Source organism: Trifolium pratense, linkage group LG6, assembly GCF_020283565.1.
Source record: "Trifolium pratense cultivar HEN17-A07 linkage group LG6, ARS_RC_1.1, whole genome shotgun sequence".
In the NCBI taxonomy this organism is placed as follows: Eukaryota; Viridiplantae; Streptophyta; class Magnoliopsida; order Fabales; family Fabaceae; genus Trifolium; species Trifolium pratense.
Window position 1 is genome coordinate 24937385 of NC_060064.1, and position 21683 is coordinate 24959067.

The 21683-nt window shown below is 33.0% G+C and overlaps 2 protein-coding genes across 3 annotated transcripts; one reads left to right on the top strand and one right to left on the bottom strand.

Moving 5' to 3' along the window:
- Positions 1-128: 128 nt before the first annotated feature.
- On the bottom strand, positions 129-19193 carry LOC123888981 (LIMR family protein At5g01460-like). Of its 2 annotated transcripts, XM_045938152.1 has the most exons (16): positions 19101-19193; positions 7025-7105; positions 5472-6926; positions 5287-5372; positions 3679-3794; positions 3489-3599; positions 3050-3148; positions 2817-2939; positions 2550-2612; positions 2398-2462; positions 2131-2240; positions 1877-1991; positions 1715-1780; positions 1187-1297; positions 672-738; positions 129-582 (listed from the first exon to the last, which is right to left on the bottom strand). In XM_045938152.1, exons 3-16 carry the CDS (start codon positions 5819-5821, stop codon positions 535-537), a joined length of 1530 nt encoding a protein of 509 aa, XP_045794108.1. In that variant the 5' UTR covers positions 5822-6926; positions 7025-7105; positions 19101-19193; the 3' UTR covers positions 129-534. The 2 variants fall into 2 exon arrangements, with proteins under 2 accessions (XP_045794108.1, XP_045794109.1); XM_045938153.1 differs by having other exon boundaries at positions 5472-7105.
- LOC123891972 (secreted RxLR effector protein 161-like) lies at positions 13528-14226 on the top strand. Its single transcript, XM_045941831.1, has one exon. It carries the CDS (start codon positions 13528-13530, stop codon positions 14224-14226), a length of 699 nt encoding a protein of 232 aa, XP_045797787.1.
- Positions 19194-21683: the final 2490 nt, after the last annotated feature.

Genomic DNA, 21683 nt, shown 5'->3' on the forward strand with positions numbered 1-21683 from the left:
TAAAATATTAGAGTAGTGGGGGCATGAACGAAAGAAATTAAAATTTGAAATATAGGGACAATTTTTATGAGAACATAAAACATGAAAGTAATATATTTATATTACACAAAGAATGAGCTACACAAACATGAGCATAAAACTTACCAATAAAATAAAAAAACTGGCCTTACAATTTTCTCTTTGGCAGGGGTTGCATAACCTCATAGTATTGTGGGAATCCAGTACTCTTTCATGCACACAACAGTACATTTAATTACATATATTGAGCAGAATGAATCAAACAAAGTAATTATACATACAAGGGCAGCAAAAGAAGCAAAGACCCAAAGTTACAACTCAAGCACCCACCTACTGAGTCAACTGCATAAAATGATTCTGCTCAGATGATGATAAGCTTATCCTATAGCTTTCAACGTGAAACAAATCTAGGCCGAAGCATATCCAAAGATAAAAACCACTGTAAAGGATATGACGAGAGACAAGGAATCCAAAACGGCTACTTTCAGAGGCTACTCCTGAGGGCTAAGCCACACCTCATGTAGACAATTGGAACCTGCCACTAGGCTTTTTTCTTCTCCATCCCTGATTTTTCAAATAAAAAATCTTTTAGTATCAGCAAGAATATTAACATGCATAAAAAGAGGGAGAAGATCCTTTTGAGGTAAACTTACAAAGGCAGCATAATACACAAATGTCAATCCAGCCAAAATAACAAATGCAATTTGAAATATATTGTACCTGTAATGTGATAACCGGTAAGTCAAATAATAGCACCATTGGTAATAGACAACAGTTAAAAACTAAACTAAATTGGGCATCATATAGACAACTTATGCTATACTTACACCCCCAAAAGATAAATAAATAGAAATAAGTTCTGTGAAATAAGTTCTACAGGCCTTTGGGTTCAAACATGTCATGCTAATTTTTACTGTACATGTCTGACAACAGCCTACATATTAGATACTAGATACAGTATTATTGTTTGTTGTCCATTTTGGTTTGAAAAACTGATAATAAAAGACTTCAATTGAAAATATGGGGGTTTGATTGAACGGGAAGAAAGAAAAATAATAGGGCCCTGTCACTGTGTGGTCCAAATTTACTAGTTATAAAAATAAGGTACAACTTTGCCTTAACAGGGAGGAGAGGCAGAAGAAACAAGAAAAAATTCAGCTTAACTCACTTGTACAAATATTTAATTCCACGAAGAGACTCCAAAGTGTGTCCAAATATTTCCTGGGCTGCAGTTGCTTGAGCATAGTATGCAAACGCCGTGGAGCAAAACTGAATCACACTGAAAAATTAAAACAACAAAACTTTCAGCAAGGTTGTTGCAGCATGACATACTCAAAAAATTAATCAAGTAAGAAGGCTTTAACAATGTAGAACATTATTTACAACACTCCAAAATACTAGTAATACTACTCAAAAAATTAATCAAGCAAGTTCCCTTTGCCACTTACAAATTTTAAAATTTGAAAGGGGAAATCAAAGCCCAACAAGTATCATCACCAGTTTGAATTTCACTTTTCCGAAACTTTCTTTATATTATATATATGTAGCCAAAGAATGATACAGCACCATTATAAACTTTACCATGCTGAGTTAAGAGATTTTTTTTCATATTTTGGATTAGGCCTGAATCCCTTACTCAGAGAGTTTAGATTATATAAGCATACTATATGGAATTGAAGGAACAAACTATACTGACCTAATGGAACAAAGAAGGATAAGGCCCACATTAAACAGAAAAGAGTTCATGAGAGTTGCTCCCCACCTGCAGGAGGCATGTTCACATTGTGAATTATCAGTAAGTGCATTAAATGACCAAAATGGAAAATAAAATGATAAACTAACAGCACAATTGAATTACTTCATGGGATGGATGGTGATGAAAACTAGTCTCAACCCAAGCATCGTGGCACCAGCAATCACAGCAAGGAGAAGGTAGAAGCAGAAAAATGCAAATGCGGCTGTGCCAAGCAGACCTGTTAAAAAAGAAAACTATACACATTAGCTACCTAGAATAACTGAACGAAGATCAGCGTGTAAAAATCAGTAATTATACATAGCTGAGTTAAGATAACATATAGTAAAACTAGAATGTGCTTCCAATTTCCAACATACCCCAGATATCATCTAGCTTGATGAAAACTTCATTCAGGAAAGGAGAAAGGGGAGGATTAATTAATAGATAGATAATGATATGAGCAATCCATGCCACTGAAACAATCAGCCTGTTAAAGTTTTCAAAAACTTGGGTTAGATATTACATGGAAACTACCTGTGTTAACAAAGCAATCTTTATAAAACTAAGTACTACTATATTGCTAGTAAGCATTATTAGGCATCATACATTCATAACAACTTGTATTGTTATGCATCATTGCTTACCCTAGAATTCCGAAAACAAGGTTTGCCAGATAACCAAGAACTGTTAGTGCCCATGTTGTCTCAGCCTGCATTCATGCAGGATCAGTTAGCAGGGAAAACATTACACATTGACTATACCGGGAAGTTCAAAAGTTAGAAATCGGGATAACAACCTTTTCCCCTTGTGGATACATCTCTTCAAGAAGCTTAACGTCTTCTTCTAATTGAAACAACTCCTGGAAAATTATGTTAGATAAGTAAATTATTGGAACCACAACACAAACTATTAAAACTTCAGTAAATTGTACGATTTCTTCCCCAAACTAGAACTTCATGTGTTAAATTATCATACAGAAGAAATCTCATACCAACAGCAACAAGGATATCCTCATAAAAAGAATGCAGTAAAAGCTAATGATAAATCACCAACGTTTCCTTACCTTTTCTACTTCTTTTACATTTTTACGATGTTTTCTACCCTTTGCACCACTTCTTTCATCCTGATGGAGTGACTCGGCCGCTTTCTTCAATTCTTTTGCTTTTTTACCAAGTTCAGTTGCTTCCTACAGTATCCAACAGAACATATCAAAAATAGTAAGCATATCATAATAGAAATGCACATATAAACAACAATTTAATTTAATACAACGATTTCAGTAACAACATATATTACCTTGATATACTGTGAGCGAGTGATAACAGCCTTTGGACGCCGAATAAATGAAAATATAAGTCCTAGTGGAAGACAAGCAATACCAACACCACCAAATATCTGGATTGAATAATGAAAACGCAATGGTTAATGTCATGAATAGAAAAACCAGACATAATATAATGCAGTCTGGAAGGTTTATGTGAATTCATATCAAGAGACTACTTCTAGATTGCAGTAATTTTATATATCTACAAAGTTAGCACAATATCATTCCCAAAAGATAATATAATAACATAAAATTCCAATTCACAAACACTTGTGGAGGAAATGACAACCACAGGAGAGTTGTAGCATTGGCTAATACAATAATTCATCTAAAGTATTACAGGCAAGCCTAACCTAAGCTAAATTTGAAGCAGATTTTATGTAAGTTTTATTTTATGAATAATGAGCTTACAGAAAAAAGCACAGATCCAACAATAGTAGCTAGAGCAACAACATATTCTGGAAAGGTTGATCGCATGGTCCATGTTTTCTCTGAAGAAGGACTAGCAGAGTATGCAGAGCACTGTTAAGGACAAAAAACAGAATGAGTTTGGTAAAAGATGTCAACGACTACTAGCAGAGTATTACAGTGGGGAAAATACCTGATGGACACCATTTCCAATACATTGTTGACCACTATTAAATACCCATGAGTTAGGAAATGAAGTTGTCGATGAAGAGAGATGCCTAACAGTAAAATCCACCTTACCAACAAGCCCTAATATATAATCACACAATAAAAGCACAATCAAACAAAGCTCATATTAAACCACTCATTTTCTTAATCCATCACCAAACATTACTGATAAATCACCAACAAAAAAAATTAAGCAGTGCTTCCTAAAATCAGCAAATATTCAAAAGTAATCAACAATCTTTCTCCACTTCTATTTTACTATCCCACAAAAAAATACTTATTTTTTCACATTAAAAGGCAATTGCACTAAAATAATCATCAAACAAAACCAATCTATTCTCCAACACCCAATATTAGCAACTAAAGCAAACACACAATAGCTTCCCCTTCCCATGATCCTTCTTGTGTATGTTTGGTTGCGTGTTGAAATCACGACGCCCCAACTAAACTCTCGTGTTCCATTGCGCTTTTCCCGTGTAATATGTGAAGCTACAATTTGGCACTTCAACCTTGCTACGCATTGTCACCACAATTCGGTAAACCTGCCACTAATCTAAACAAGCACCTAGTCCAAGACTCATTCACTAAATTAAGAGCCACAACAACCAACACATTCTAACTCGCATAAACTCTGAAATAGCTACTCCTCTCCTCACCACCTGCAATGCACTAGAGAAACCCACTAAAATTTACTTCCTAAATGTTCCAAGTCTCACTCTATCTAGGCAGGGTTAACATAATCAAATAATTATCTAGCTGCTAATAATTGACCCAAATAAATTAATTACCCTAACACCTTTTCTTTTCATATTAAGAAGCTGTACTACACCAAATGAACATCAAACAATACAAAAAAAAAAATTAAGCAGTGCTTCCTTTAAAATCAGCAAATATTCAAAATTAATCAACACTCTTTCTCCACTTCTATTTCACTATCCCACCAAAAAACACTTATTTTTTCACATTAAAAGGCAATTGCACTAAAATAATCATCAAACAAAACCAATCTATTTTCCAACACCCAAATATTAGCAACTAAAGCCAACACACAATAGTCAATATCTTCCCACTTCCCATGATCCTTCTTGTGTATGTTTGGTCGCGTTTTGAACTCACACCCCAACTAAACTCTCGTGTTCCATTGCGTTTTTCCCGTGTAATATGTGAAGTTACAGTTTGGCACTTCGACCTTGCTGGGCATTGTCACCACAATTCCGTAATCCTGCCACTAATCTAAACGAGCACCTAGTCCAAGACTCATTCACTAAACTAAGAGCCACAACAACCAATAAACTCTGAAATAGCTACTCCTCTCCACCTGCAATGCACTAGAAAAACCCACTAAAACTTACTTCCCAAATGAGCCAAGTCTCATTCTATCTAGTCCCAATAATTGACCCAAATGAATTAATTACCCTAACTCCACCTTTTCTTTTCATATTAAAAAGCTGTACTACACCAAATGAACATCAACTAACACACAAAGAACAACTCAGTCCTACCTTACACAAGCAGAGTAATATAAAATTGTATAACACAGTTCAAATCAAACAAAAGTTCATATAATACATACCATACAAAATACCCAGAACGAGAGCACACACTATAGCCGTTGACACCACCCACCACAATGCACTCTTAACCCTTTTACCAATACTCCTGCAAACAAATCCCACAAACACCAAACTCTTCAAATCCAAACACAAAAACAAAAAACAGTTTTCTCATTTCTTCACAAACAAAAAAAGAAATACCTACTTGTCCTGGTCGCCTTCATAGTAGAACATTGCGAAAGGAATTACAAAGAATACAAGGATAGCGTCGATTACATAAACAGCGAGCCATAGGTCTTTCATCGGGAGCGTGAGATTACACGCTCCGTTATAAATAGCATGCCGGCAAGCTTGCCGATTCGCCACATCGGCCGGAAGCATGAGTATAGAGATTGCGGCAACCGAAAGCCCGAAAACAACAACAAATTTAGGAAAGTAAGCCTGGTTAACATCATCGGGATGCTGATAGTTCACGAGAAGGTATACATTGACGAGAAAAACGATCGCAACCACCACTATTGCTACGATCACGAGGGCGAGGTTGAAATCGCCCATGTCGATTTACAATTTTCGAATCGAATTGTGAAATTGTGAGATTGAATTTGGGATTATTGATTAGGGTTAGGGTTTGTTTGGATCTGGTTTTTGAGAGAGAGGGAAATGGAGGGGAATGAATGATTTGGTTTTCCGGTGGTGGTTTTGCTACGGTAACGGTGATGGTATTGATGTGATGGAGACGATAAAATTGCGGTTATGTCCTTGTTGCAGTTAAGAATTAGAGAGTGGATTAGGATTCAACTGTTATGGGTATAATGGTAATTTGGCGGGGTTTGTTTAGCTGTGTAAGCGAAATTCAAACCAGGCTGTTTCGCCAAATTTAAAATAGAAATTTGGAATGTGTTTTTCATAATTTTTCTAGTTTTTTTTTGACAAAATAATTTTTCTAGTTTAAATTCGGGAAAAAATCGGAAAACATATGCCAAATTATTTTTTTCTAAGTAAACGAAAATTCAAAAAACGCGTTCCGAAATATTTATTCAAGGACAAAAATGGAAAAATGAGGTAGAAAAGAAACATGGGGTGGGAAGAGAAATTTTCAAAAATGAGAAGATGATACACGGTTATGTAAGTGAATTCAATAATCGGCTTATCAGACCGAATATAACACGACTTGTAAATCCTACTAAAGTCTGAAGTAGGGATGGGGTGTACATGGGCCGGATTGGATTGAGTTTAGCCAAAACCCGAACCAGATTTTTTTTTCCTACCCCAACATTTATCTCTCTACCCCTACAAACAAACCAATATTCTCATTTTACCCTTTCAAGAAAATTTTAAAAAATGAGTTTTGAACATTTAGCAACGGTTAAACCGTGGCTAAATGGAACATTTTAGGAATATTTTCCCCTAAGTTTTCCCGTAACAAGTGTAAACCGGAACAGTTGAAAAAGTGTTCCGGAAAAATTTAGCCACGGTTAAACGTGGCAAATAGTGGAATCTGGAAAATTTGCCCTTCCTATCCCTTCTTTCACAGATAATGAGATAAAAAATTTATGGAATTCAAGTTTGAACAAGAAGCTTAGACAAAAAGGAATTGATCCAAACACACATCAACCACTCTGTAAATTAGCTGAGATCAATGACAAGGACAAACAGTTACCTGCGGATGACAAAAGCAATATTCTTCAGAAAACCTCTGCAATTATCATCCACTTGAAATTTTTTCTTCAACTTCAAAAATCAACAATTGCTTCATACCTTCTTCTGATATGGTTGGAGTAGGAGGTTCATATCTCTCTTTTCAACAACTTAACTATGGAATCAATAACATAGCTCTATCTGCAAATACCAACAACAATAATAACAATTCACTTTGTTTCATACCAAGTACAAGTGGTTCCAATTCCACTTGCTCTCAAATGTTGTCAGAACTCTCCCTTAAATCTATCCTTTGCTTATATTTCAATTTTCATTCAATGATTTTTTTTATCGACACAACATTTCATTCAGAGATAAATGAGCTATTTTTTGCTTATAAATCATTCAATTATTCCGGTGGCAGTGTGTTTTTAGGCCATAAATTTTGGATTAGTGGGTATATTTTGGAATTACATCCGAAGTGTTTTTATGTCATGAATGAAATGTTTTGTTGACTAAATTTCTCAGGCAAGGATACTCACAGAGCCTGGATTTTATGCTTTTGTGAAAAATCCATCACCATGTGAGAATGATCAAGGTTTTAAATAAAGGTCCGTTACCGTGAAAACGGCCGCGACAAAAAGGTATTGGAGCCTAGCGTTACCGTTTTTCACCGTTTTTATATGGTGAAAATAAATCACGCCGAAACGCCGTTACGGCCGCGACGAAACACCGATACAACCGCAAAGAAACGCAATACGGCCGCGACAAAATGCTAATAGATAGAGATTTCTATTTTTTCCAATAGAAATGCATAAAAATCACATTTTTAATACAAATATGAACATAAATTATAAAGTGTTATATCTTTTTAACTCTTTCCAATTTCAAAACTTTACATTTATCTCATATTTAAGTTATTATACATATATCATAGTACAAATAATTTTAATAAGATTTGTGTGATATTGTGATTTATTCACACCGCGACGACCGTATTTCATAACGCAACAGCCGTAACAGCCGAAATCACGAAATCCTTGACGTGACCGCGACCGTGACCGCGACCGCTATTTAAAACCTTGAGAATGATAGTTCTAGTAATGAAAGTTCACTCCATGTGAGATGTGAAAATCAAGAGCAGGGAAACAATCATGAAGAGTATTTTGGTGTTTCAGATCTGCGGATGATGTCGATAAGGAAGGGAGAAATTTTTCAGATTCTACTATTTGCCACGGTTTAACGGTGGCTAACTCTTTCTGGAACACTTTTTCACATGTTCCGATTTACACTTGTTACTGGAAAACTTATGGGAAAGTGTTCCGAAAATGTTCCATTTAACCGTGGCTAAATGTTCAAAACTCAGTTTTAAAAAATTTCTTGAAAGGGTAAAATGGGAATATTGGTTTGTTTGTAGGGGTAGAGTGATAAATGTTGGGGTAGAAAAAAAAAATTTCATTGGATAGTTAACCCTAAAAAAAAAATTATATTTGTAATCTTGGCACCCTAAGCTTTCCAACGAGTGGTTTTTTACTCAAATCGGACATCGTTTAATATTTCAAATAAATTGTGGAAGTTGAGGGTCTGATGCTGAATTTATGCAGGAAATCTGGAAAAAAATTTGCAACACAAAATTTCGGTTTTTATTAACCGAAATTTTTGACCATGACAAAAAAATTCGGTTCGTACAAACCGAAGAAACCCCAAGGACAAAAATGGAAATTCAGGGGTAGAAAAGAAAAGCGGGGAGTCGGGAGAGAAAACATCGTAATCCAAACCTTAGTTTTAATCTCTTATATTCTAACTTGTTCCAAAAAGCTATATTTACTCTAATTTTATTTTTCCTCTCTTTTTCTATGTGGTCCCATCACTCTTCTTCTAATCTCAACCGTTTAATTTCATTCCTATTTTCTGGCTACAAAGGAATACTAAACTCATTCCTTTGATTTTGCTCTTTAGGCCCCCTACTTGCTTCGAGACTCCCCTAAAATCCAAAAATACCCTTGAATTTTGGACCAGTAAAGTATGGATCCTAGAATTCAAAATCCAAAAATGCCCTTTAATTCGGATCGTAAAGTCTGAAGTCGTGTTATAAGGCTGAAAACATGGTGTTTGGGATGAAATTGCTTTAGTATTCTGCACCTTCGTATAATACGATCCGAAAATGCTTATGTTCGTATTTTATAATCCGAAAGCTTTAGTATTCCTTTTATACTTAAGGCACTCCACTAACCCTAAGCCCATTTAACTAAAAGTCCAACTCACAATCTTAATAACTCATTCTTTCTATTTAATGTTCTCACCAATTATTTACTCACCGTTTAATAAAATAATTATAAGCCACCTCATCAAATAATTAAATTAAAATAAATAGATAAATAACAAATAAATAATTTTAGGTCGTTACAAAACTCCACAATAATGCACTAAGCTGTAATTTTGACTTTGAAAAGCGAACACAAGAAGATTAATATTGTTGACTCAGTAATCAAATATCTTAATAACACAAGAAGATTAATATTTTCCATCACAAAAAGTTAACCGAATATAAATTTAATTTTTTTAAAATAGAGTTAAATAGGTTTTTGGTCCCTATAGTTTCCCATAATTTTGTTTTTAGTCGCTGAAGTTTTTTCCGTCAGTGTTTTTAGTCCCTATTTTTAATCAAACTCTTGTATACTTTCACATTTTTGAATGATTTTTTATCATCTTGTTTATAATATTATAAGAACATATTCGATAAAAATTTAGACTTTTTTAACATAAGATGAATTTTCATATGAAAACAACTAAGAAATTCATATTTAATTCATCTTTTTTTTAAAAAAGTTAAACTTTTGTAAGACATATTCATATAATGTACTAAACATGACCGGAGAAAAAAATTAAAATTTTGAATGAAATGCATGAGCTGAATGAAAAGAAGGCACCAAAAATCATGACAGAAAATACTTCAAGGACCAAAAAGTACGAAAAAAAATCTTTAAGGACTAAAAACAAAATTTTGGAAAACTATAGGGGCCAAAAACATATTTAACCCTGTAAAATATAACTTACATGATACTTTTTAGTTTTTACCCCATGGTGGAATGACGTAGAGGAACATTACTTGTATTTCACTCTAACTATCATCTTGTGTAACTAGAGCTATAAAAAATGGGTGGGGCTGATGGGCGGGCCCATTAGCCCACAGTCTTGTGCGGACTGGGCCTAAAAAATATAGCCCAAAATGCAATCAGTTTTTCGTGCCAAGCCCATTTTACCCATATGGACATCGGGCTGGGCTGGGCTAGCCGACCAGGCTTTGGGCTGACCCATTAGCTTATCATTTAATTGATAAAAACACATTTTTGTGATTTTTGTAAAAATAATATCAATGAAAAATTATCATTTAATTGATAAATTATTATAAAAAATATATTTGAATGTGTAAGCTTAATAAAAGGGGGTATATTTACCTAAAATTAGAGTTTAACTGATATTTACTATTGATGTAAAAATTATGTACAATTGCAGCAGATAATATCTTAATAAAATTGATAATTATGAAGCACTAATATATCAAAATAATATAAAAATATTGAATAAAAAGAAGGAAAATAAGTAAAATGAAATGGGTTGGGCTGACCCATTAGCCCAGTTGGCCCACAAGGGTCGTGCCGGACTTGATAATTGCTAGCCCAATAATAATCGGGTCGGGCCAGTCTATCCCATTTATTTTGATTGGCTTACCGAGCCGGACCAAGCTGGGCCGGGTTAGCCCATTTGACAGTTCTATGTGTAAATCCTTGCCCAAAGACTTAACAAAAAAAATCCACCACTTGATTGTTGATTAAGGATCTTGATAATTCATTGATTATTGGTAGTTCGAAGGAGCATGATCACTTGGATATTGGTTATATGAGTTGAAATATGAATATTGATAAATAGGTGGATAAGATTATTGACAATTTTGAGAAGAATCATTAATCCAAAATCACTAAAACTCTGAGCAATACTATAAGAAGAAGAAGAAGAATATGTCTTTTGTTGAGAAACATACTTATGACAACCCTTAATCGAATGAGAATAGAAAGCCTACATGGTTTTATATTCAATAAAATAGGATGATCCTTATGGAAAATATGATATTTGAATCTATATGATTCAATAAAATGAGAGTGTGATGGTATTGTGCCCCAATGAGAATTTTTATTTTTTTTAATCAAACAAACTTAATTCATATCATTAACTAATAAATGTTCAATACATAAGGGAATAATCTCAAATCTATGAAAACTAGCCCAAACATTGGCCGCCCTAGCAAGAGTATGAGCAACCAAATTCGCTTGTCTCCTAACAAACTTATCCTCAAAGTTTACATAAGAAGATGACATAAGAAGTATAATGTCATTAACAATTAAACTAAATTCTGAATTGCCCCGTCTTCTCGAATGGATAGCGTCAACCAACAACTTTGAGTCACTTTCAAATTGAACTCGCACAAATCCATGATGGATAGTCTCTTCATGCTTCGCCTTCCACTATGGAATAAAAAGGTTGCTGCCATTGAGTCAAGCCAGCCACAAAGTTCTCATTGGTATCACGAAAGCAAAGACTCATAGAAGTAACATCGGGCCCAACTACAAACGCAGCATAAACATTACATTTTATCCAACCCACTCCTGTTTCTCGCACCGAACTGGCCTAGAATCCCCAACAGGAACAACGTTATGACGCTGTAGTTGGTGGACGGTAAACCACTCATTCCAGATGACGAACGACATGCTTCCAACTTGGCTCGGGGACTGGATATTGTCATTCCAGATCTTGTCGTTTCAATTATGTCAAATGCACCAAAATAACAATGCAACCCGTCATATCGTTGCACTGTCCTCGTTTCTGCACATTCAAAACACTCTGTTTGCGGCTGTCCCATGCTGGTAAGCTGCATTCTGCAGCAACTATGACAGGCCTGCGACCGACCAACATTCGCGGGCTGCTACGCATCCAAAAAACACATGAATAGATGGATTGTATTGTGTGTCGGTGACCCTAACAGAAATTATGATTTTTTGAACCTATTCGGTTCTGAATTGGGGAAAAAAAAATGAAAGGATGGCGGTATTTTGCCCGAATAGAATTGAAAATGAAATTTAATATTTGGATTAAGTTGCCTTAAACTTACAAAAAAAATTAAATTGACAATATCAGTTGTTGGAAAAATAAAAGGATGACTGTATTTTACCGGAACCAAATTGAAAATAAAATTTGATATTTGGATTAATTTACCTTAAACTTATATGTTAACATATATTTATTCAATCATGCATGTTTTGATATTTAGCAAAAGCCAAGAAGCATTTGAACCCCACAGCCACACCACCACACATGCTGATCTAACATCTGTGCCACCACGCATGCTGCTCTCTAACATGTGTGTACAATTACACACAAAGAAAGATACATGGTTGGTCCCAGTTTTAACACCAAACACTACTGTACTACAATCGTACGTACATAAAACAAGTATATTCCCTAGTAATGATAGTGACGAAGGAAAGTTCAAGGAAAATTCGTAAGTCGCTATAATCCTCTATCCTCAATTGGGTTTTAGTTTCTTTCAAGCAATAGGTATATTTCGCATGATTGATTACTCGTTAATCAGTGTTCACCTAATAATTATTATTTGAACTTCATAACTTATTTTAAACCGTCTGAGGGCACATCTTATTATCTTATAAGAACCTAACTAAAAGTATTGTATTGAAAAATGGTAAATTCTAATATGAACCACTTCATCAAGTGGTTTATGGTGGATCAGTCATGAATAATATTATAACGAATACGAATTTTACAAAATTCACCGTTTGATTGAAAGTTTAGATCATATAGATCATCCATAGAAAAATTTAGAAAAATTGAAAACTATTTGATATGTTATTGAGTCACATCAAGATTAACGGTTTATTAAATAACATAAATCTTGATGAGTCTCAATAACATATCAAATGATTTTCAAAAAAAATTATAAATGATCTATACGATATAAGCTTTCAATCAAATAGCGAATTTTGTAAAATTCATATTCGATAGATTACTTGTGAAGGTGGTCTACCGTAACATTAGCATTGAAAAATATAAAAATTTCACATTTGAAAAGTTGAGTGCACTCTGCACAACTTTTATGAGAAGTATTTTTATATTAAGTTGTTTATGATCATGTGTCATTATGGCCATATGGTAGCATTTGCCTAACTTTAAATATCTATATGCATTTCATTACAATTCTAATTAATTCTCTAATCAACTCTTTTGAAATAACAACTCCAGATTTTGAAATTCATGGTAAGGAAGCAATGGTGTATAAGCTGTATAAGGCTCTATATGGTTTAAAGCAGGTACCTAGAGCTTGGAACAAAATGATTGATGATTTTCTGATTCAAATTGGATTCAAAAAGTGTGCAGCAGAGTTTGGTGTATATGTGCAATGTCCTAAAGATGAAGAAATCATCATAATCTACTTATATGTTGATGACTTTCTCATAACTGGCAGTAAAACGGCAGGAATTGGAAAAGTGAAAGACAAACTCAAAGTTGAATTTGAGATGTCTGATCTTGGTGAACTTTCATTCTTCCTATGAATGGAATTTTTGAAAGACAAAGATGGTATAGTAATGCACCAGCAAAAGTACATTGGTGAATTACTTAAATTTTTTGAAATGAATGGCTGCAACTCATGGTCAAATCCATCTGAGACAAACTCAAAGTTTGATGAGTGTACTAATGAAAAAAAGATTGATCCAACTATGTTTAGACAAATAGTTGGATCACTGAGATATGTGTGCAATAGTAGGCCTAATATCTGCAATGTAGTGAGTGTCATTAGCAGATTTATGCATGATCCAAGGAAGCCTCACTTAATAGCTGCAAAGAGGATCCTTAGATACCTCAAAGGGACTTTGGAGTTTGGTTTACTATTTCCTATTGGTACAAATAGTGAAGGGAGTACTTTAATAGGATATTCAGATAGTGACTGGTGTGGAGACATAACTGATAGGAGGAGTACATCAGATTATGTTTTCAAATTCTACAATGCTGCAATCTCATGGTGTACAAAGAAACAAGCCGTGATTGCACTCTCATCATATGCAACTGAGTATATAGCAGACACATTTGCAGCATGCCAATCAATTTGGTTGAATTCAGTGATGAAGGATATCAAATGTGAACTAATGAAGCCTTTAATTCTTAAGATTGATAACAAGTCTGCAATAAGTTTGCTAAAAATCCAATCTCTCATGGCAGGAGCAAACATATTGATACCAGGTTTCATTTCATAAGGGAACAAGTGACAAATGAAATTATTGAGGTACAATATTGCTCAACTGATGTTCAGCTTGCTGATGGTTTTACTAAAGCAGTAAAACTTAACAGGTTTGAATTTCTGAGAAGAAATTTGGGCATGGTTACATGAGAATTGTAATTCAATAACTGATTTCCATGGTTTGTTAGATTGAATAAAGTTGGTTACAACTAATTAAGTGAGTTAGTTACAACCAAATTAGTTAGTTAGTTAAGTTTGTTACTTGCATTATAAGCAAGTATGTTTAGATTGTATAAATAGGGATCAACTGTATCAATTTTACCATGGCTCTATGTGGAAGAATAAAAAATTTCTTTTCTCTTCATTAGAAATCTCTAGTATTCATCCTTCCCTCATTCCAAAATTCATTCCTTTCTTTCAACACAGTTTTGCAGGAAATTGAGTTCATGCTCATAGGCTTGCCTTGAGCCTATGCAAACTGTGCAGTGTGTGTGTGTTTAATGCTTCTTGCTGCGCCAACATCAATTTCACATACTAACATAGTAACATGTAGTTCTTACATTATCATACTAACATATACATATTTTGCTTCATAACACAAAATTATGCAACTCATATAAATATAGAAAATATTTAATCCACTAAATAAGCCAATATTATATACAACTAAAAAACCAATATTAAGATGATATATAATACCTTAAATAAGATACTTGAATTATTTTTTAGATACTCACCCTGTCACGTCGTGATTGCTCCAATGATAACCAAAAAAAAGATACAAATCATTTGTCTATGGAATTCGCTTAGATATCTTCATTGGCGATACTTTTAGCATTGAACCGGTGAACCCTATAACTTCGGATTCAAATTGAAATTGACTATTTTTATTTTGTAAATGTATTTTGAGATTTATTACATGAAAAAAAATAGAAATATCACTTCCTTTTTTTTACATAAAAATAGAAATATCTAATTGAATGTTAGTGTAATTACACTATTAGTATATGCTCATTAAATTCCAAACAAAATATTATTGAATGGGACATTTTTGTGTGTTTATATAAATAACGAAAATCATGTAACTTGCATAGATTGGCAAGGGTGACATATATATGATCGTGTTGAGACGAATATGTTGGGAATAATGCCTATATATCTTTTTTGAAAGATCTTAGATTTAAATATTATTTAGATTTATATTTAAAATATGATAATATTAGATTTTATGATTTATATTTCTATTTAGAATATTTAATATTTGTTTAGAATTTATTATAGGATTGATTTTGTTTTAAAAATATATGATTTGTTTTTATGTAGCTCTATATATAGAGTCATAAGCATAATGAATAAAATAAGAGAACTTTAGTATTCTTCATATAACCCTATATTTGAGGAGAGTTTTCTCCCTAAATTTATATCTCACCAAATTCCGCAATACAAAAACACAAAAAATCATATCAGTGGCATCAGAGCGCTAAGGTTCAGATCTGTGAAGATGGAAGAAGATGATGAAGACGAAGAAAAAAGAAGAAACCATGAAATCAACAACCCATAACCTTGATTGCATCTTTATTATGAATATGTGAAAAAGAAGAGAAAAACAATCCATAGCCAAAAACCATAACCATAACCTACACCTTTCATACGTTATATGCGAGATGGTTTCATGTATTATATAACCCATAACCATAACAAATACATGAAAAAAGATCAAGTCTCATATGAAGTTGTAGAAAAACCATAACCATAACCTGCATCTTTCATATGTTATATGCGAGATAGTTTCATGTATAACCATAACAAATACATGAAAAAAGCTCAAGTCTCATATGAAGATGTAGACAACAAAAACAAAAATCAACATGAATCTCGGGCTGGATACAACACAAAAATATTCAGTCAGGGAGGAGTGTTAAACAAAAACAGCAACAAAGAATGTGGATGAACAACAACAACAACAACAAAAATCAACATGAATCTCATGCTGGATACAACACAAAGATATTCAGTCGAGGAGGAGTGTTCAAAAAAGTTTTTTCAACTCAAATCTCAGGTCGGATACAACACAAAGATATTCGGTCAAAGAGGAGAGGCTTGATAAACAAAAAATACAATAAAATTTCAGTGCAAATCTCAGATTGGATACAACAAAAAGATATTCAGTCAAGGAGGAGTGTTGGGAATAATGTCTATATATCTTTTTTGAAAGATCTTAGATTTAAATATTATTTAGATTTATATTTAAAATATGATAATATTAGGTTTTATGATTTATATTTCTATTTAGAATATTTAATATTTGTTTAGAATTTATTATAGGATTGATTTTGTTTTAAAAATATATGATTTGTTTTTATGTAGCTCTATATATAGAGCCATAAGCATAATGAATAAAATAAGAGAACTTTAGTATTCTTCATATAACCCTATATTTGAGGAGAGTTTTCTCCTTAAATTTATATCTCACCAAATTCCGCAATACAAAAACACAAAAAATCATATCAGAATATATGTTTGAAAAGAAAAGAGGAAGCTTCCTAGAAGCTGTGTATATATAACTAACAAGAAAACAAATTAATGAATGTGGGTGTAATATATGAGCAGTTTTCTTTTTTGGCGTATATCTGGTATATCTTTACGCGTAACTGTAGAGACTAACTTCTCGAGCCTTAAGAATTTTAACATTGTTGTATGTCTAAGACATGAATCGAACCCAAAATTAGTTCAATATTTAGACAAAATAAATATTTATCATCGGAGAACTAAACATACATTTGTGTGGCTATTGGGTATGTTAAAGGGTAAGGGAGGGGGAGAGGGTGATTTATCATATGGGGATGGGACTAGAACCAATTAGTGTATATTTGGAGGCAAGTGATAATGTGATAACCATGCCAACATTTTGGAAATTCTGAATTCTCATTCATTGGCCTCCAATGTTCAATGATAAAAACAAAACAAAGGTGAATCAGCATGTTGCTACACTTCAAGCATGTGATCTCCCATAGCTTATGAGTCTTATATGACAGTTAGACTTGTGTATATGACCAAACTAATTATGAGTATATATATGGTTATAATAGAGTGTCTATAGGACAAAACTAATTATTAGTATATGGTTATAATAGAGTCTCTATTTGAAATATTCTGCAATCTTGTGGGATATGAATAGGCGCCCCACAATTTTTTTTTGAGAAAATGTAGTTTTCATATGAATTCATAAATAAATATTTGGTGTGTTTTGCATAGGCGGTCAAAGTCACTCTTGGATCAAATTTGTAATTACAATTTGGACGTGTATTCCAACTTGTTATAAAAATCTAAGAGAGAGTGAATAAATGTGTGAAGAACAAAAGAGCCAATTCTTTCAACCAATGGGGATTGGTGGGCATTCTGTTAACCTTTAATCACCACCCATTTTTTATTTAAATAAGTAGATTTTACATAAATATGATTTTTTCTTCCATATTTTTTCTATAATCTTGCCATATGATGCGGCGGTTTCTTGGTGCAAGTTGTTTGATAGTAAGGGGTGGTAGTCTACCCCTTACAAATTAGTTTTGTAGGAATTGAATTCTGCCCAAATTCAAATAAAAGAAGAAAAAAGAGAGAAAAATTATTCTAAATTTTAGTTATTCAATTCAATGTTTTGAATGAGAGAGGGGAAAAGAGGGAGTATTTGATTGAAAAAAAATTGTTTTTCTTTTTTGTAGACAGAAAAAGTCACAATAGTCATTTGAATTTTACGCACACAAATGTAGAGTGAAGGTTCCAATTTCGGTCATGGAGTCTGACCTAATAATTTCAACATTTTTATCAGTTGAACTAAGTTTTGTAGAAAAAAATATTTGTTTAAATTGAACTTTAAATTTAATTTTGTTTAATGTGTCTTACATATTATTTTATGTTTATTTCCTTAACTACTATCCAATATTTTTTCACATTGATTTTTTCTAAACTACACCTTTATAATTTGGAGGTATTTATTCATCAACCAATGAGAATAAGTCATATGTATGTAAAATAAAAGTTGGTCACAAGTTAGTTGTAAGTATCACATGCAAATCTATTTATGCGACTTATTCTCGTTAGTTGATGAATAAAATCCCAAATTATGATGTGGTAGAGTAGGCTAACCTTTCACATTAATCAAGTTTATTAGCCATTTGGTGTTAATGATAGTAACATTTGAGTTTGTGAGAAGAATCAATATATAGCACGACAATATTTGTGGTCCCTAGAAATTTGATATTTTGATCCTTGGTGTAAGTTGAACATAACCGCTGTAGACAGAGCAAGTGGAAGAATGATGAATCTATAGAAGACATATATGCAACAATAATAGAGGCAAAATTTCCATATTTATCTATTCATTTTAATTTAATTTGTCTATATATATATTGGTCATATCAGAAAAAACATATATAATGCTTCTCGACCAACATTATTTCTATGACAATGAATTATAGCAAGAATGTCTGTAGGGGAATTCCTTATCTTGTAGGGATTAGATTCCTTCATTTTAATAATAACAAAAATAACAAGAAAATATTATTATTTAAGCAATACCATCAAACAACAATATGATTGAATTGTGAAAATGAATAAAAATCAAATATAAGCAATTCAATTAACACACTCATATAGCTGTGTCAAAAAAAAAAACTAACACACTCATAGCTACTAACAAAATTATATTATTGTAGTGAAACCATATATGGAATATTTTCCAATTTGTGGCCATATCTAAAGTTATAACCAAACCTGTTTTACCTAATACAAAAATAAAAATACAATAAAAAAAACACTTCCAATTTGTGGCATTGTTATGTTAGACATATTGATGAGTTTAACAAAGTAAGCCCGTGAAGTGTAGGACAGTACCTTAATTACGAGATTTGTCTCTCTCTCTCTCTCACACGTTGCTGTGAAGTGAAGTAAAACTATGACTTGCTTGGTTTCCTTACCAAAACTCTTAGCACAATTTTCTCTTGGAAAATGGTGTTTTGCATTATATAGAGCAGATGAATAGGGTATTTTTTTTAAAAAATAATTATTTTGCTTTCTTTTGGAAATTTCTTACCACTTTCTATGTCTGAGGTACTTTCCAGCATTGATGTAGATGTTTTCTCTTTTTTATACTAGGAAACAAAATTTGATCCTTACAATTTAGTTTCTTCTACATAAAATAAGTGTTGTAATTGACCAGTTTATGTATGACAATGTATATTTTTGATGAGTAATATTTTTAATTGTTTATTATTAAAAATTATAAAAAATTTGATATTTCAAAAATATTTATCGGGATAAATCGAACAATATATTATATGCAAACTGTGACATTTATTTTAGAACGGAGGGAGTTAGTCTTATTTAATTACATTTTTTTATCTTTTATATAAATTAACTTTCCCTTTTACTTATCCATTTTATTGCATTTTAGTTATCCCTTTCTCTCTAATTAAGTAATGCCAGATGGTCGAGGGATGTCGAGGATCCAATTAACTTCGCCTTCAAATACATAGGGATGACAATGAGTAGGGTATGGATAGGGTACTATAGTACACATTCACATACTCGCAGTTTGAAAAAATACCCGTACCCATCTCCATATCTGCGTGGGTAACAATCTTTGTGCCCATGCTCATACCCTATGGGTATTCAAGTACCCATACCCTTACCCGTTACCCGCATTTTTGCTAAAAATAAATCGATCAATTATAAAATATCATATCATTTTAATAAAATTAATAAAAATTCAGAGATTTTAGTGTTGACTCATGAAAATCATAAACAAAATTATTACTAATCTTTCGTGATAAAGTTCATATCCTTATTGACATACTCATATCGTGTTTGCGCTATATTATAAATAAATTTTTTTATTAAAAATGTGTAATAGTTTAATAGTGTTGTATTTTTTAAAAATTGATATACATATATTACTATATAATAATATAAATAAAATAAATAAATATATACTATATGGGTATGAGGCGGGGTGGGTACTAAGGTACCCGTACTCGCACTCATACCCGTTCATTTTTGCGGGTAATTACCCATACCCGTCCCAGTACCCAAAATGTGGATTTTTACCCTACCCATTGTGAGTATTTTTTGCGGATACCCATTGGGTATGGGTCCAATTGCCATCCCTACGAACACATGCAAATATGAGAAACTAGAAATGTTCCCTTCCCGAAAAGTGAATGAAGTGGATAATGGAATTTAATAGTATTCCTATTATGTTGATTTAGTTAATGGAAGTTCACCTAAAGAATTTGGAATGGGACGAGGATTGAGGATTTAGAGTGGTGGAGGAGAGCAAACATCTTTCTATTGTGATCCTTGGCTTGAAAGGGGAAGGGAGGGGGGGGGGGGGGGGGGGGGGGGGGGGGGGGAGGGTCCTTTGCATGATATTTAGGAGGCTTTTCGATTTATATGTGTAGGTTGAGTTGGAATACTGATGGCAGAGGTTCAAAGTGAGAACCTGAAGTTGTGATCAAACACAAGAAACAGGAGGTTTGAATTGTGTTTCACGGTTTTTGAAAAATTATTTCTTTTTCTTTTAGCACAATTTCTAGTAGTTGCGATTCCAACTCCGAAATTGATCGAAACGTTTGATGATTCTTTTGTTGCAAATCAGTTTTACTGTAATCCAATTTTCATCCAATAATCTCTGTTGATGAAACGACACTTATTCCGATAGCGACATAACAACTAACTTGATATGTGCTAAGACTCAACCTTTGTTGAAACATTGGGTGAGTCGTATTTCAATTTCTATTCCTTTATATGTTGTTGTTGCTGCAATTTTAGGGATTCTTATTTTGAGAAGGAGGCTTTATAAAATGAAACGCAAGACTCAAAGTTCAACCTTGCACATGATGATAAACTTGGGTATGTTGGGGATGAAATAAGGTTGTAGGTAAGAGGGTTTACGTTGGGAAGGGGGAGAGGTCGGGTTGGGGGGTGTTTTGTTATGGATAGTGGGTTTGGGGTAGGGGTTGTACATGGGAGGAGAGATGAATTTGGTCGCAATTGTGAGCTGACTTAAGTCTCACATTGCTTAGAAAAGTGAAGGTTGAAATGCTTATAAGTGAGATAATTCTTAAATCTAATGTCTTAACGATTAAAGTTTTGAGTTAAGATGTGGTGTTCAATTCATTTGTATAGTTGTTTTGAATCCAATATAGATAATTGATCAATTAGAAAACTGAAGGTCGAAAAATCTTAATACCTTAATTTTTGGGGTTAAGATGTGGTGTTGTAAGCCAACAAAGATGATCCCCAAGTGGGGTTAGGGATGGAGGGGGAATATATGAATTTGAGGTTAAAGTTCTATGCAGAAGAAATAATTTTTTGGGTAAGGTTGTAGGTTACGGTTTTTTTAAAAATAAATATTATAAATTATAAATAAGAAAAAAATTATCTTATTTAATTTAAAAAAAAACATTTTAATGTGCC